Raw genomic sequence first — 17,649 nt, forward strand, 5'->3', positions numbered from 1 at the left:
TTAATATTCATTAGTTTTTCGTGTTGCATAAACTTTGCGGACATTAAAATCCTAAGAAAACAAAATCCGTGAATAAACCCATAGATTGGACAAGAAGACAAACGTTACCATTCCAAATTTATTACGTCATTTGTCATATTTACGGTTTCACCCTGTTCCAGGAGTGGCAAGGAAACAAATTATCTATGAATTGATTTGGTAGTAATTTATTTTTTTTATTGACCTGACGATGGCTGGCGAAGCAAGCCACAAAAAACGGGGAAAATTATCGAGACAGGAGTCAAATAGGTCCACAAAAGATGCCGAGATCGAAGTAGATAGGTCAGGAGTTGGTGCTTGCAATAATCAAAACAAATCAAGAAGTGGTATTCGTGTATATAAAATAGTGGTGTTAGGTGACGGAGGAGTTGGAAAATCAGGTCTGATATTTGTTAAAGTCCTGTTGTTACACAGAGATAATTGGTACTTATTTTCTAGCTGTTACTCTTCAGTTTGTCAGTCACAGTTTCCTAGATTACCATGATCCTACCATTGGTGAGTGCCGTGAATTCGTAGCTATGTTTACCTAAAATACATTCGTTTTAGAGGATTCTTATCAACAACAAGCAGTTATTGACGGCGAACCTGCTCTCTTAGACATTTTGGATACGGCTGGTCAGGTATAAATCTAATATTTTAGTATATTTACTGAAATGAACTTATTGCTTATTATTTTAGGTGGAATTCACGGCAATGAGAGATCAGTATATGCGCTGTGGGGAGGGTTTCTTAATTTGCTACAGTGTTACTGATAGACATAGTTTTCAAGAAGCTTCTGAATATAAAAAGCTCATCCAAAAAGTGAGAGCATCTGAAGATACACCAATTGTTTTAGTAGGCAACAAATTCGATCTTCATATGCAAAGAAAAGTTTCAACGGAGGAAGGTAAATCTCTAGCGAGACAGTTTGGTTGTCCTTTTTATGAGACATCTGCCTGTTTGCGTACTTATGTGGATGATGCTTTTCATACATTAGTGAGGGAAATTAGGGCAAAAGAAAGACAAAAGCTAGGGTTACCCTGTAATGAACGTAAATTAAGGAGACATAGTAAGTGGTGGCGATTAAGGAGCATATTCGCTTTAGTTTTCAGAAGAAAAAGACAAACAAATTTTAGTTCCTAGGTGTCATAACTTCAAGAGTTTTTTTTTATTGCTGATTTGTTTTTAAGAAAAAAAGGAATTTAATGAGATGGGATCAAACATTCCTTTGTCATTCCTAGAGTCGCCAGCGTAATACAACATTTTGTGTCAGTTGCAAGTGGCCCAAGATTCAAATTAACCAAACCAGACTAACCAAAACTAACTTAAAAGTTTAAAACAATCACATAATTTACAAAATGTTTATGCATGTGAAATTAAAAATCTTAAAGTTACATTATTTTCATATTTGTGGGCAATAAGTTTTTGTTATTTTAGGTATTAAATGTTTCATATTCACATATCCATACAATTTGCCTACCTTTTTTTTGCAGATAATTTTTATTTTAGTCCACATTAAATTTAATGTTTCCATTTTTCTTTTTTCCCATACCAGTGTTCTCTAGTTTTGGTTTGTTTAGACCCAATGAAAAAGAAAATACATCATTGTAAACTTACTATGTTAGTCCTGGGCCACCTTGTTTTCATTTTTTTGAGATCATGTCATGCTGGTTTTTGTGTGTTTTTCTTAAATTTTAATTTATGTCTTGCGTTATATGTATTAGTATTAGTGCCAAATTGTGTACAGTAATTTTGCAATAACTTCTAGTCATTTCCTAGTTTTGTAATTCCTTAAAAATCATATTAATCATTTCGTTAATAACAAATATTTTTTCATAACAAGGGAGGTTAGAATTTTTTTATGAACTGCATTAAATTTAATCTAACCATCTGACCAATTTGTTATTTTTATTTGCTAACAATCAAGTGTAACACTCTCAATTGATTAGCGATAATTTTTTGACAATTATGAAAGTTAGTTATTATAAATATGTATATGTTGTTCTGTAACATTAGAGGCGGCTTCCCAATATTATTTTAATAAAGACTGATTTAGGACCATCATACTGTCCCAAAAAGCCAACAGCACCATTGTTGATATATTCCATCCTTCCTGAAAATGAGCGATAACAATCCATATAAATAAAATAAAAAATTGTTCATTACATTAAAACACTGATTGTGTAAGGTACATTGATAGGTTTATATAATTAGTTACCTGCATTTAATGACTCCCGTCTTCATTGTTCCATATAGCAAGATTACAATATTTGGAATTGCATTTTTGTTTATAGAGTGAGTTTGGCAATATATATGTACTAATACGGAATCAATGTTTGTCAACAATTTTAAGTTATCTGCTGTTTATCAAGCTCATTGGTTTGTTCTAAGTATATCACATCCTAGTGGTGTTTTTGTAATTTGATTAGTTGAAAACTAACAGTATCACTTGGGTATTGTAAATATTAGTTTTCGTTGTGATAAGATTGTTACTATATTTTATAGTTATCAACACTCCTCTTTTAATCTACAAGGAAGTAAGACAATATTGAACAAAATATAATTAATTTTTGATTTACCATACTGACTGTAAACACAGCAAATAGATGAGTCATAGTCAAATAGCCTTAAATACATTTCCGATTAATTACATTACGTAAGTTTCCTATGGCAGATTTGTAAGCAAAGATTAGCCAGGTTCGGCTCGACAATGTCATATGCCAGCATAACTGTAAATCTGTAGGATCTAATTTTTTTTGCGAGTTTCAAGTGGATATAGAACATTATTTACGGCTCCACGTGATCGCAAAATATCAACTCCAGAAATTTAGCTGCTTGTTTAAACTATATGTTACGAACTATTGATCATAATTTTTTAAATTGGTTAATGGTTTTAAAGATAAATAATGTAAATTTACTACGCGTTATGTTTATAGTTAAAAGAAAGCTTGAACTCGAATTAGTAGCATAAAAGTATTTAGCTTGCAATCTAGAGAACTTTCCGAGTTTTAATAAAGATGAACTAGGGCAATTTTTGGTGCGTACAAAAATTTCGTAAGATACAAGGCCAGTATACAATCAAAACTGTCAAAATGCACCTTGTGTTATAATTAGTTAGAAAGGATTTATTGAATGTATATTATCAACGGTCGAACCATATTCATTCAGCATTTGTATTAGTGTTTTGAATGTGGTTAGCAGCAATTGAATCTTCTTTACCCGGAAGGAAATATTTATCTTGTCTGCATTTTTCCTGTGACGCTTAATGCAATTAATTACTTAGGCGGGTAAGAGCCACTAAATATTTCACAAAAACTATGATAAGTACTGGGTCCTGTAAACCTAGAGTTAAAGGGCGCAAATCAAGAAATCAAATAATTAACAATCTATTTAAGAGTTTCTTTTTATTCTTCAATTCCTGACTCTTCACATTTTAAGTTTAAATCTTTGAGTTTTATTCAACGTTTCAATCATGATGTGGCACTTTTTCAAGGATCTAAAATACATACAAATATTATATAAATTAAATATTTTCTATAAAAATATTTACATACGTATTATTGAACAACCTAAACCTGAGCATTAAAGATATTTAAATCTAAAAAATATTATAATTTTTTGAAAGTTTATAGTTTACATTGTGAGCAGCTATTTTTTTTTAAATCTTTAATTTGATACACTTTTTGCGATAAACATATTAACAACAAATTTAAAACTAATAAAGTTGCTAAGTTGCTAAGGAACACTACTTTTACTATTTATAAAACTTCTGGATTCCTCCTGCGTCAGTTGTCGTTAAATCGAACAATCAAACAATTTTAAGCGCGACTCAATATGCCCCTCCTTTAGCTTCGCCTTCTTCAAACAATATATAAGTACAAAGTAGAATGCAAACCAGTTTTAGTTAAGCTCAGAAAGTTCGATTCAAGAACAAACCACGCACAAGGAATCCAGAAGTTTTGTAAATAGTATTACAGTAGCCTGAGAAAGTTTCTCTGTAAAAAAACTACTTTCATTAAAAATAAATTGTCAGCAAAGTTAAGTATTTCAAACACTACATCACATTTTTTGTATGTACCTATTTAAGGCATTTGAATTAAATTAATTCATCAAAAAATCTGCTGTCCAATTTTTTTAAGTGTCTCTCTTTTTGTTCATGTGCTACCGCCATTATTTTTAAAAGAATAATTTTGTGTTTGTGGCAATGACTTTTTACTTCATTTTTTGTTTCTATATGCTTTGGTTGCCTCTGAAGCAAGAAACAATTTTTTTAAAGGGTTTCCTGCTGTTCACCTGATGGCTTTAGGGACAATTAAATGTTTCTTAGGTGTTGTGCACTGTGTTACGTCATTTTTTTTCTTTAAATGGCATTTTGGGTTCAGTCAACTCTCTTTTTTCTTTAATAAAAGTAAAGTCAGATTTAGTTTCCTTAATATTTGTGAATCCTTCCACTGGGTTAACAATACTTAAAACTCTTTCATCACCTTTTTAGGCGGACCACTACCTGTTTCTCATCGGTACGCAAGGTAGTTGCTTTTTTGGCCTTATATCTTGCTACATCTGAAACAATAAAAAATAGCAATGTAGACATTTGCGTTGTGGAGGTATTCTATCTTTCTACAGTTTTTGTTAACCCCGAGTGAACTTTTTAACGCTGAAGAAACTTCTTCCCGTACCTTTTGTGCTTTTGTGTAAAATCCTTAGAAAACATGCCACTTGGTTTGGTACTAACAACACAAACGTATTTTTTTTAATCTTCCACATTGTCTAACTGATTCTAGCTTATGAATATGAACAAAATAACATTTTAGAGTGACATTCACAGCAAAAAATAGCTCCACAGGTCGGGTGAATAGATTTCCTTCCGTGTGAATTATTGTTTTAACTTTTTTTTTTCTGTGGTGACATTAAAGACTGAACTTATCATCCATGGCATTTGCGTTGTTATTCGTCAATTTATTTGAATTGTTAAATTTTTGTTGTTAAATTGGACATACAATTTTAACAGAATAATAATTTATTTTACTTTTAGGCATATTTATTGTACAAAACTTTAATACAAATTAATATTAACTATTGCATATTTTCCTGTCTCCACTCCTTTAGTTTAATTCTGAGTTCTTGCTTTTCTCGATTCGAAGCGAAGGAATAGTCGATTGAATTGCGGGAAATTTTCCATAGCTGCTCCCGATTTAGGTTCAAATGTTGATAAGCAAGGAAGAATTCTTTAGATAATGAGGTATTAAACACTCCTTTGTCGTCGGTCTGAAATTTTTTTGTTCTGGAATTTCGGCGTTTCGGGACTAAAAAATATACTTACGCATAAAGAAAATGGCAATTCATCCTTTATCCAGGCTTGGATGTGATGTTCCTTATAAGACTTTGTGGTGCGACATATAACATTTGATGTCAAACAGATCTCTGAAAGATAGTTCCTGTTCTATTAATTTCTAATTAACTATTAATGAAGAAAAATTTCAAACTGTATTTGTAGAGCTTATAGAAACGTACAAAACAATGAACTAGACCAAGTAGGCACTCCTCAGTTACGGTATTGACAGAGTAACGAAATGCTTATGTAAAACTTCCGGATCGTTCGCGAGGTTAATGTGCAAAAATCTCCGAAAACATATTAGTTCAATTGTTGTTTCAAATTAAAAACAAATGAGTAACTACAGAACCAGTTGTCAGAATTATTGCAAAAAACTTGTTTTTGGACGGACGTCCTCGCCGCACCAGCTGACAAGATGATCGTTTATACACGCGTAATAGACAAACTGTACCTAACAGGTTAGGAAGGAATGGGACAGAAGCAAGACTTTCAGTATCAGCGCATCATTAACGAGAATTAGCTGTAGTGAATGGAACAGCAATGACTGCTGACAGGTGTACGGGGTGTTCTTGCTTCTTCGATGAAGTAGCATCAACGTTAAAATTTAAATGGGATCCGCTAATACTTTATGACTATTCTTGAATAATACGTTGCTACATGTATCTTTAGCGGTTTTCGAGAAATTACTTTCTTTATTTTTCCGACCAAAACACAGCCTCAATAAAATTTTTATTATTACGAAACTGGAACAAGAAAGTTAAAATTCTGGACATAGCTTAGGGAGGTGTCGAACAGAGTTTCTTATCGAAATTAGTTCTACATTATACAGGGTTGGACAAAACTAATGATTTGACTATCAGATCTAAAAATAGTGAAAAGTGCTTTTTCCCTTTCGAATGATATAAATAAAAGCAAATTTGACTGAAAACTGGATCACTTTGGCATAATTCATCTTTTATGTGGCCATGAAATATTCGTCTTATGTTAAATAATTCATTTTTCGTTTGACAGTTTAATAAAGATTTACTCATTACTGATTGTGGTGCAAATTTTGTTAATAAAATCGGTTCGAAATGGTATGAAACCAGTATTCTAATGCTGTTTTAATAAAATTGTTTATTATATGGACGATGCAACAAGATTATAACTCGAACATGCAGAAAATTTAATGAAACGTATCCTGGTTTACAACACATGAACAAGAGACAATTTGCAAGAATTAAGACCAACTTTACAAACTATGCTTCGAAACTAAGGCTATTTCCATCTTTACTAAAGCGTGCTACGTCAAACGAAGAAAATATAATACACGTTTTGGCATAGTTTGTGTCTTTTTATGAAATATTGTTGGTCTGCCATTGAGGAGGACCCTCTTTTTCTTTGGACCGACAAAACAAAATTTTCAGAAGAGGGTATTTATTTTCAGTCGAAGGGACAGTTTTCGTCTGTCGATCGATTTTTATATGGTTTTGACCAACCCTCAATGATATAGAACTTATTTCGATATTAAGAAATAAGCTACGCTACGTAGAAAATTTTAACCCTCTACTGGTTTCAGCGTCGTAATAATAAACATTTTATTGAAGCTATGTTTTGGTTGAAAAATGATAAAAATAATTTCTCAAAAACCACTAAATATAGAAGATATAAACGAAATTATTCAAAAACAGTCAAAAAGTATCAGCGGATCGGAAAGTGCAGTGCAGTGCAGTACATGTGTCCAGTGTCCAATTTAAAATTTAATGTTGATGCTACCTTTTCGAAGAAGCGGCAAAGTAGCAGCATTAAAAATATATCGATAGAGCATCTCCGCTTATGGAAGTAACCAAATTTTCATAACAATCCAATGTACCGTTCGCCGTAAACGTTTAGGATACCATCAACCATGAAACACCCCGTATAGTGGGCCAAACTATAAGAGCATATTCAACGTCGAAAATAAGCCTATGTTTTCTGTATAAATATGTCGAGAAATGCCCCCTAAGGGAGCCACAGGCCTTAAAAAATTTGGCATGCTGAAACTAAAATTAGAAATGTCAGATTTTGATCAGGGCTCTAATTTTTGAGGGATATAGGAAGCATAAATTCCAATAATGTTTTTCTCGGTTGACTTTTTTCTTGTAAAATCGGAAAGTTGTGCTCTTTTACGAAAAAAATGAATATCACAGAGTATTTTCTAACATTCATAAAAGTCTAGCAGAACGTGCATCGTTTAGTGGATCTCAGGGGTAAGGAATATGGGAAATTATGATTATGAGGGACCGCTAAACAAAATTGAGGAAAATCCTCAAATAATATTAAGAGCCCTGGAAGATACCACTAACATTCTAACACAATTGTAATAAAGAGAATCCGAGGGTTCTTCGAAGAATCAACTTTCAAATTAGGTTTTCTATCTGTGTTTGGGCGGATATCAGAGGTAATTGTAAAGGTAAGCTTATTTTACTTTTACTTTTTTTAATATATAAAAAAAGTTCCAAAGTCAACTCTCAAAAAAGTTATTGCAGTTTTTGCTAGCTGCACCCCTCAAAAGTTACGCCCCTGTCCATTTATTTTGAGGCATGTGAAGTTGGGCATATTCTACATTTTATGTAGATGGAGAAATTTTAAATGTGATCGCAAAATGACAGACAGCTCCACGGCGTTGTCAAACTGTAAGATTTCTTCGATTTAACCAGGAAATTATGTAAAACTGCAATTTGATACCGCCTGTTTTGATAATGCATTTTAAAATCAACTTGATGGAGTTGGATAAATTAAACTGAGTTTATTCAAAAACTTTCGCAATACGATTAAAAAATACAACAAATTTTGTTGCCTTGGCCAAGAATTCAGGAGACAAAAAAGCGCATGCTTGTATTTAATAGTATATTATGCAACACGTGTGATAAACGGCATTTGAGTCACGAGTTACGAGATTGCTTAATAAACGAGTGACTTAAAAACTTTACCAAACCTGTTGCATATTAATATATACTTTTTCCACGGCCGTTAGTTTTTGGATATATTTTTGCAAAACAACACGAATACATTCACTGACATGACTGTCAGAATTGACAAACGTTAAAACTCAAGCTGTGCGGTAAAATCTCCGGAAACATCCGATTGCTCCCAACTCCATGCGGTAATATTCCGGAAATGGAAAGGGATTAGATTTTTTTTTTATTTACAGTATTAGTAACAGCCATAGCAATTTTATAAAAAAAATGTTTATTTTGGGAAATTCAGTTGTCAGTTTTAAAATTATTATGGCAACATGAATGAACATGGAATTCTCACTAACACATGCGCGGTAGATACATTAAGGTGCAAATGTACAGTAGTAGTAGTAGTGTTCAAATTAGCCACTCATTGTATTGAATGGTATGGTATGGCAAAATCATGTATTCGCAAAAAATAAGTTCTGAGAAAATTGACCCGAAACAATATTTTCTTTGCTTTTTTGAACTTTCAAAAGTATATTCAAGTTAATAGTACCTATTAGAACAGATTGAATAATTGTAAATATTTATTTGGAATAATATTGAAATTTGGTTTGATACACCTTTTTAAGAAAGTATAATTACTATATTTAATAAACAAAAGGGTAAGGTTAGTACTATAATAAAAAAAATTGTACAAAAAAATTTAAATTAAAAATTTTACAAAAAGAGTTAACGAATCTATATTCCCGTTTTAGGATGTCTACTAATTTTCTCCATTTATTCCCCGAAATTTCAGCGTATCTAGTTAGTTTGCAAGTTAGTTGGGATTACCGGTGTATTTATTCCCCACTTACCTGTTGGAATTTGTAACATTTTGTTCATTTGCCAAAGTCGTTGCGAACCTCCCGATTCTGGATGCAAAAAGGTACCGTGGCCGATTCTGTCCGGATTAAAATTTAGAATTCTCTCTGCTTCGATATCGTTCTTAATTTCGGCGCAATGAATTGCGGTAAACAAACCATTATATCTGGCTTCAATAAACAGATCCTCGTAAAACTCCCCAAACGAAGGATTACCGCTTAAATCGATTCCTTTAACGATGTCGGGATATAATTTTTTAAATTTAATAATGCTTTTCACGGTTTTCCGTTGCTCTTCGATCGAACGTCTTCTGTCTAAAGACAGCAACAGTTTGACCACTATGGGGCTTTTATGGCTTGTGATTCCGTCTACTACAGCTTCGATGTATTCTTCTTCAGTCATATTTTGTTCTTCTCTAGGGGTAGTCCGAAGTTCTAAATATAGCACGTTATCATCGGCAAATTCTTTTATTACTTGTTTTGTAACGTATTTTACGGAATTAACATCGCTAGTTGCTTTATGCGCTACGCTAAATAGTTGGAAGCAAGTTTGGAGGTCTATGTCCGATTTATTGTAGATTTGAACGTCTTCCTCTAAACATCCTAAGTCTTTCAGAGTTGCTCTGCTGAGGGACCCGTTCAAATGTGCGTGCAATTCCTGCAAACCAGCAGGGACATATTACATGATTGGATATTCACTTGCGTTAAAGTAAAAATGATTCTTCCAGCATTGTGGTATTACTTATTTGTGTAATAGTATCAAAGAATAGAAGGGGCATCAAACACAGGCGAAGAATCCTCATGATCACCATTGATCCTAGAGTAGGGCATCCGCACTTCAGGCAACCAGTCATACTCTAGGATCAAACAACGGACGTATAAATACATTTGGTGAATATATTTGGTGTTAAGTATTTGGTCTGTGGTGCAATAACCGCAACCACCGTTTTAGAATTAAATTACAGGGCAAATTCAATAGACGAGGATCCATATTTGTCAAGAGATCCGTAATTTTCCATGTTGTTAAGATCCAGTGTAATTGCTCGTTATTCGTTATTCGTGTTTTAGTAACGACCAAACTCGACACTGGCAACGAGATCCGGAAGGGATTAATGGCAAAAAGCAAATGTTTACTAAGAAAAATTCGAAAGAAATAAAGTCAGTAAAAGACCATCTATCAGATCTATATAATTGTCGAGTTGTAGTAGTCTGTGTTCAGTGGTGTAAGTCTGTCGTATCTCGAGCATAAGTTAAACACGGCTTATGGTCAGAATATCAAGGCAGCAGGAGAATGCGGTAGATGTAAGTCATAAAACTAAGTATATAAGTGGTCTTTGACAATTCTCGATGCGAAAAAAGACTTCACCTATGTTAGGTTGGACATGGTTGAGTGCATTGTATCCTAACTAGCAACATCATTTTGAAAGTGCTTTGAACCTGCTTAAAAGTTATTCAAATGAATTTAAAGCCAAGTACAAGAATGTGTTTAATTTAAGATTTATGCAGTCCTACAAAATGAATTAAAGATTCCAGATAAAAGCAGATGTGGTGCCAGCAATAAAAAAAGCTTGCTTGATGTCAAATGCATTAAAACCAATAACCTGAACCGCACCAAAACTAACCATTTTCGGTAACTTTTTACAGAAAATGGTTAAAGTGAGAATACTTTAACCTGTATCACATTCCGACTGGGCTTCACCAATTGTGGTGGTATCAAAACGCGATAACGATGTCAGAATTTGTGTAGATTTCAGGGTAACTGTTCTGCATCAGTATCCATTATCAACGCCTTAAGATATTTTCACTAGTCTAGCAGGGCGACAATGTTTTACAGTGCTGGACTTGACTGGAATTGAGAATACAACAGAAATAGTTGACCATCAACACTCATATTTTTATACTGTATGGACCAGTTGTTGGCAGGGATAATCAGTGTAAACTGTTATGGTTAGTATTCAGATTGAGTAAAAAGCAAAAAAACAAAATAATGTTTTAACACATTATAATGCTGATAAACTAATAATTAATTGTATCTTGTGATACAAGTTCGTATGTGTTGTTGTCATGTTGACGGAGTTGTAAAACCAATTCTCTTTGCGTCAGGTTCGTTAGGCAAAGCGGAACGCAATTATTTACAGTTAGAAAGGGAAGCTTTAGCTATAATTTTTAGTGTAAAAAAGTTTCATAAATACATCTTTGGTAGAAAGTTTACTCTAATAAGAGTAAGAAAAATTTTTCTAATCCAGACAAAAATATAATTGTGATTTTATCGAGTTATAATTATGACATAGAATATAGTAAATGCCTTCAAATGTTTGAGGCGGATATGTTATCAAGATTGCCGTTAAATTAATTTGTTAAAACGAGTTGGCCGAAAGCCGAAGGAGAATTGAGAAATAATTTTACTAACAGACACGAACTGTCGGTTAAGAAAGGTTGTCTAATGTATGCACGTAGAGTGGGAGTACCAGAAGTGTTACAAAAGGCATAGGCATCATAAGAGCGAAAATGTTGGCGAGAAGTCCCAGAAGTGTTACAAAAGGCATAGGCATCATAAGAGCGAAAATGTTGGCGAGAAGTCTATGATGTTGAGAAGTCTATAAGTGGTCGATTCTGTTTTAACTGTGATTTTTTATGTCTTGTCTTGTTAATAATAATAATGAAATGAAATATGAAATAATAATAATGAAATTTTTGTATTAATTAGCTGAGCATATAATACAATTTGTCATTCAGGCTTCAAGACTAGAATTTTGTATAGTTTTAAAATGCCCAAGTAGTTTATAGTTTAACTAATAGTATCCTGGGGAAGAATTCAGATTGTATGGTCTTTTTTCCACCTGCGACGTTACTCTTGTGGAATGAAAACTGTATTTATTGCCTTCGTGAGATGTATTTATAACATTATATATAACAAAAGAGAACCTACAATATATCAGCTAAATATTAGTACCGTGTCATGCCCATTTCTAAAATTTGTCTATAAATTGTTAATTCTATAATCCAAAAAAAAACACTTTTTAATGTTTTAAGTTAAAAGTGAATTTCGCTTCACCTTTTGTCTTTAAAAATTAACGAAATTTTGAATTTATATGACTTTGAGATTTATGATACGTCTAGTGAATCATGTTGAGAGGACGTCATGTAAGTGCTGTGATAAATATTTCGAGAACTATATTTTTGGTGTGTTACTTTTTATTTAGTTGGTATACTTTAATTAAATCAGATAAAAAAAATAGTGATTACTAATTAAAATGACAGTTTAATAAATAAACGAGTACGTACGCCACTGCGTTGTATAAATGCAAGGCATTCTCTTCCATGTGTTTGGAAATAGGTTAGAAAATCTTTTGTACAATAATTAATAGTTGACGGCAAGAGAAACGATTTCAATTGAGTCACTTACTATTTTGGGAATCGAGACACAGAATTTTTCCATTTTTTAATCGGCTCATACGTAAACAGAACCACCGACAAGCCGACAGTTTGCACAAAGCCTTATACACTTGTGCGGATTCACCCACGTTGTTGCCATATTTACGATTTAAAAAAATATTCCCCTAAATAAAGAACCAATTAAAAACGAAAATACGGGAACTGGTTAATATAAAGGGAATATTTTTCAAATGAGTATTTGTTTTTGTATCTTCGTACCATCCAAAATTAAATTATTGATAATGTCGGTTTTATCAATTGCAATTTGTACGTATATAATTCTAGTTTTCGGTTTATAAAAAATGTGAAATTAAATATTGAATCCAAATTATAATAATTGAAGTGGGAATAATAATGTGAATAATGAAATTGCCATGGCCAATTTCGAAAAGTATTTGTCGTAAAGATTTAGGGTAAAGAAACTAATAACTTAAGCTGCCAAAGAAAAAATGTTAGAAATTATTTTTCTAGAATTAGAATTACGGATAGGGGGCGTAATCGCATTCTTGAATTGAATCCCGTTAAAATGGGCGTCTTAGGCTATTAACACTGCCCAGAGCGGATTGCTTTCTATTGCTTGTATCGCTTCTAGAGGGCGTTTCGCGACATAACTGCAAATAAAATTTATTTTCTCAAAAAACTAAACGGTATCACTTTTATTGCAACAAATGACTTCTTTCCTAACCTATAATATCAGTAAAAGAAATAATTCAGGATTATTAAATACTAATTTTAGTTCTTTTAGCAAAATATATATGAAAGTGTTAAATGGCCAACATTATATTCAAAATGTAAATAGTAATAATTGATACTCATTTCCATATAATTGAATATTACAGTACAATATATTACAATAATGAAAACCAAGAGGCCAATTTTTGCTATCTTGCCACGATAGGATTTGAAAAATTTTCGAATTTCGTGTGGACAGATAGGCAATATTCATATTGAATGGGAATTAATTTTTATTATTGACATTTAAAATATAATGGTGGAATTTTAACAGTAATTTTATGTATAGTTTGCTAAAACATCGAAAACTAGGATTTAATAATGGTAGGTATATGTATATATAGGAAAATAGACCCAAAGATGCCAGATTATTTCAAGTTTTGGTTAGTTCTCTTACACATCACATTATAGGTTAGTTTTCGTTAGAAGAATCGAAATGCCGTTTTCACTATCGTGTTAGACTCTTATTGATTTATATTGTATTGTAATAAAAGTGATATCGTTGGATTTAATTTGTTTGTGGAAAGATAAATGTTATTTGTAGCGATTTTGAAAACACTCTCTAAGGACATACAACGATACAAGCAATCTAGATCAATCTACTCAGGGTACCGTTAATAGCCTGAAAGCTCTTCAAAGGATTGAAACTGTGTGTAGGTTGAGCGTTAGAGAAAATGGTCTACATTTTGAACAGTTTTTTAGCTTAATAAATTAAAATTATTATGTTCAGATTTGAACTAAAATGCATTTTATAAATAAAATGTTAATATTAATTATAAAAAATATAAATTATAAAAAGCCTACCGCAAATACAGTCATGAAAATTTTTAAAAATCATTTTTGTTAGGACATTTCTACCCAACTGTTATACATTTTTGAGAAGCTCATACCAAGCGGAATCAGACTGGCCTCTGAGATATAGGAAGTTCCGTTAAAAAAAAACGAAACTTTATACTTTTTCAAAAATACGAAACCATTTAGAAAAGAACTGACTACGCCACTGAATTCAAAGTAAAAATCTATATCGGATGAGCTTTTCACCTTTCCGATATTTCGTAGCATACCCAGGATACGAGGGGTGCCCCAAAACTTCAAATTTCCAAAATCATCCTGTATTTTAAAAACTAAGCAATACATAAAAATTGTCTTAACGTCATCTTTTGTTCAGAAAAAAATACTAAATGTTTGCGAAAGCGCAAGGCTCTATCTTCACTAATAAAAGACATATCGCTCAGTCGCGACCAAAATGGGACACAGTGTACACCTGACATAATAATGTTATTAAGTTTTTATCTGCTCGTACTAAGATTAAATCAACATGACACAAATAAAAGTAGTAGTCAGAATAAGCTATCATTATCGTCGCTTTTTTCTACTCACGTCTCTAAATTTCCCAAGTGGCTTGAATCCTTGGGAAACCAAATTGACGTGGTAAAGTGACGTTTTCCGCACGCTAGATCGGTGTGTAATTAGGTATTTTACAGACGGGAGTAGAAAGACTTTTTAAGTCACTCGTTCGCTTTGTTCCGCTCGTGCCAAATGAACTCGTTACTCAAATGCCGTTTACTACACTTGTTGAATAATATTCTGTTACGTTATCCCAATTTTTTTTATTAACATTTTCCACTTCAAGTAAATAAATAACACATTCTCTCCAACTCCTCTCTGGTAATAATTCACACTGAGTTTTAATTATATCAATTACTGGGGTGAACATTTTTGGGTTTATATTATTGGGTCTAACTTTGTTTTATAATTCAGCTCATATCATTTCTATAGGAATCAAATCAATCTCCTTTAGATTACTGCCATTTGAATCCTATGGAAATGATATATACCCCTGTATATGCCGGATTTTTTATTTATAACCCCGTTCTTAAAACTTCAACTAGTTGTTTTTTTTGTGTAAGCATCTTTAAAATATAGCTCATGCTGACTAAGGAACTCTCGGAATATAATTTTTTGCTGATGTTCGTTGGCCCTTTTTTAGCTGAAGTGCTGTGAAATTATTATGCTGCCTGGTGTGATATTTGCCATGTCGTCAGGGTAGTCCAATGAGCAGTTTTTAATGTTTTTTGGTAAAAGCAGCAAAGCGTTTGTCACTCAACCTTCCCTTCCCTTTCATTCAAAATGTAGTCGAAGATGAAGATAGAGATGAAGTTTTCCCTAGTTTGAAATTTAAAATATGTCGGTTTCTGTAAAGCGTTTTTAAAGACAACAAAATTAATCGGAATATAATTTTAACGTGTTGCTTAAAACTCATATTACTATCGAGTTTTTGTCTCATGACCTAAAACAATTTTAGTATTGCCTATAGAGATTTCAACATGGCTTTTAAGGAATCTTGATCCCAAAAATCATAAAATGAGTTTTCTCAAGATTAAGTTTCAAGTTGTGTTTTTTAGAAAGATCGCTTAGTATTTGTAAACCCTCATTAATAAATCTAGTAGCGTTCAAGAAATCTTCGGCATCAAAAGAAATTTGAGGTTCATAAGCGAATGGGTGTATTTTGTATTGTCCTATGGATCTGGACTCAAACCTGTCATGTAAATAGGTACTTATAAGAAGGGAAGCTGTAGTATCAAAAGTATAATATTTTAATTTAGATACCGGAAGTGAATGAATTATCTCATCAAATGCCTTTGAATAATCTAACATGATAAGGATAGGGTTCATCTTATCAATATTGTAATATTTCAGCTAAAGTCGGTAACGCGAAGATCGGATTTAGGGGTTCAATTTTCGGAATTGGTTTCACAATTGAAATTTTCCATTGATTAGCAAAATAGTTGATCTCCAACAAAAATTAATGATATGTGTTATGTATTTATCCACAATGGAATGCAAAGTTTAAGCATTAATGAGAAGATTTCATCCATACCTGTTAAATTACATAAAATATATATATTTAAGCAACTGTTGCCAGATTAAATGAAAAATTAATTGCATGAGAAAATTTATCATTCTACTATTCCGGCATTTTTTCTTGGTCGATTTATTTTTAGTTAGGTGGTATAAAACAGCATTCATTAACAAACTCACAGCAAAGCTTAAATAGCGACGTTTCCGTAGTGCTCGATTGTTTTTTTTTCGCCATGTTTTGCTGCCATCTCAATTTTAGAGTGGACAAACGTTTTATTGTTAATATTTCGAAATCTGCACAACTTATTCAAATTAGACAACTTTATACAAATTCACTCCTAAATCCGACAAAATTATAAAAACCAATTTTAAGATTACTAGAGTTGATACTCTTCTTTAGGAACATTGATAGATTTTCAACGACAGATCTGCAAACGCTACTATTCGCATAAAATTCAAATATGTGTCAGAAACGACAACTGATGATATTAAATGTAAAATATGTCTAAAAAGTTTGGAGGAATTAAAAAATGTCTTAATGTATAGGTTGGTTCATTTAAAAAAAGGAAGTTGCCAGTTGTCCTTGAAAAGTTTGTTTAATGTGTTTTCTATATTTTGGGATAATGTATCATCCCACGCACGGTGTGCGTTCAATTTTTGATGATTTTATGTCGTATCTTCCTTATTAATAAAGCTAGCGTATTAGGGATTCCATGATCCAAGGCTACTTTTTATGAAATGAAAGGTGGCACAAACAGACAGTCATAGCTACCTTGGATTTTTAGATATGGGGTGATTTAGCAAATTTTGCATTTTTGCCACTGGTGAAAATCGGTAGAAATTGGCAGAAAAAAACTGACTACACAACCCTACATAGTCAGTTTTTCTCTAAAGCTCACAAGTTTTTAAATTTAAACTAAACTTTTGTTTTCTCTGTCTTTTAATTCTTGTATTTGACTTTCTGGTAGGTTTTCATAAACATATAACACATACGAGTTGTTTTAAATGCAATTTAATTTTATTATTTTTTTATGAGTATTCTATGGGAAATACACAGTTTGTTTCACATAAATTTTGAGATTTATATACAAATAGTTAATTACCTATCAAAATAAGAAAAATGGACCCTTTTTTCATGGTCTACTTATTAAAAAAATAAAATTAATGATAAATTGTAGCACTGTAAGAAGACTGACTACGTCATTGAATTTCCTATCCAGGCTAGTAAAATTATAAAAAGACATACTACGTTCGCTTTATTAATATTGGACATACGCCGTAAAACTATTAAAAATAGGACCCACTGTACGTTAAACACTAAAATTAGTAATGTTGTCACGTTACCGTCGCGGCGCGTCGAGCTCTAACTCTAAATCGCTTCGAACTTTTACAGGAGATTATAGGGCGCATTTTCAGTCCGCTCTCGGTCGCCGCAGCTCCTGCGTTTCGGAGCTCCAGCAGGATTAAGCGCGCGCGATGTAAATAA

At 32.4% G+C, this 17,649-nt stretch overlaps 2 protein-coding genes across 3 annotated transcripts; one reads left to right on the top strand and one right to left on the bottom strand.

The window, feature by feature from the left end:
* The first annotated feature begins 121 nt into the window (after positions 1-121).
* LOC132706064 (GTP-binding protein Rit1) lies at positions 122-17,630 on the top strand. Of its 2 annotated transcripts, XM_060677153.1 has the most exons (5): positions 122-419; positions 478-534; positions 586-659; positions 718-925; positions 17,557-17,630. In XM_060677153.1, exons 1-5 carry the CDS (start codon positions 230-232, stop codon positions 17,628-17,630), a joined length of 603 nt encoding a protein of 200 aa, XP_060533136.1. In that variant the 5' UTR covers positions 122-229. The 2 variants fall into 2 exon arrangements, with proteins under 2 accessions (XP_060533136.1, XP_060533127.1); XM_060677144.1 differs by lacking the exon at positions 17,557-17,630 and having other exon boundaries at positions 718-1,162.
* On the bottom strand, positions 5,067-12,666 carry LOC132706056 (adenosine deaminase-like protein). Its single transcript, XM_060677131.1, has 4 exons — positions 12,541-12,666; positions 9,129-9,792; positions 5,339-5,439; positions 5,067-5,283 (listed from the first exon to the last, which is right to left on the bottom strand). The coding sequence occupies exons 1-4, from the start codon at positions 12,571-12,573 to the stop codon at positions 5,092-5,094; spliced, it is 990 nt and encodes a 329-aa protein (XP_060533114.1). The 5' UTR covers positions 12,574-12,666; the 3' UTR covers positions 5,067-5,091.
* Positions 17,631-17,649: the final 19 nt, after the last annotated feature.

The sequence above is a fragment of the Cylas formicarius genome, unplaced genomic scaffold, assembly GCF_029955315.1.
Source record: "Cylas formicarius isolate icCylForm1 unplaced genomic scaffold, icCylForm1.1 PGA_scaffold_10__41_contigs__length_53128322, whole genome shotgun sequence".
Lineage (NCBI taxonomy): Eukaryota > Metazoa > Arthropoda > Insecta > Coleoptera > Brentidae > Cylas > Cylas formicarius.

Coding starts and splice junctions, on each gene's coding strand:
- LOC132706064 (XM_060677144.1), top strand. CDS start 230: ATGGCTGGCGAAGCAAGCCACAAAAAACGGGGAAAATTATCGAGACAG. Junction 420..477: donor CGGAGGAGTTGGAAAATCAG/GTCTGATATTTG, acceptor CTTATTTTCTAG/CTGTTACTCTTCAGTTTGTC. Junction 535..585: donor TTACCATGATCCTACCATTG/GTGAGTGCCGTG, acceptor CATTCGTTTTAG/AGGATTCTTATCAACAACAA.
- LOC132706056 (XM_060677131.1), bottom strand. CDS start 12,573: ATGGAAAAATTCTGTGTCTCGATTCCCAAAATA. Junction 9,793..12,540: donor GTGTCTCGATTCCCAAAATA/GTAAGTGACTCA, acceptor GCTGGTTTGCAG/GAATTGCACGCACATTTGAA. Junction 5,284..5,338: donor AATTGCCATTTTCTTTATGC/GTAAGTATATTT, acceptor AAAAAATTTCAG/ACCGACGACAAAGGAGTGTT.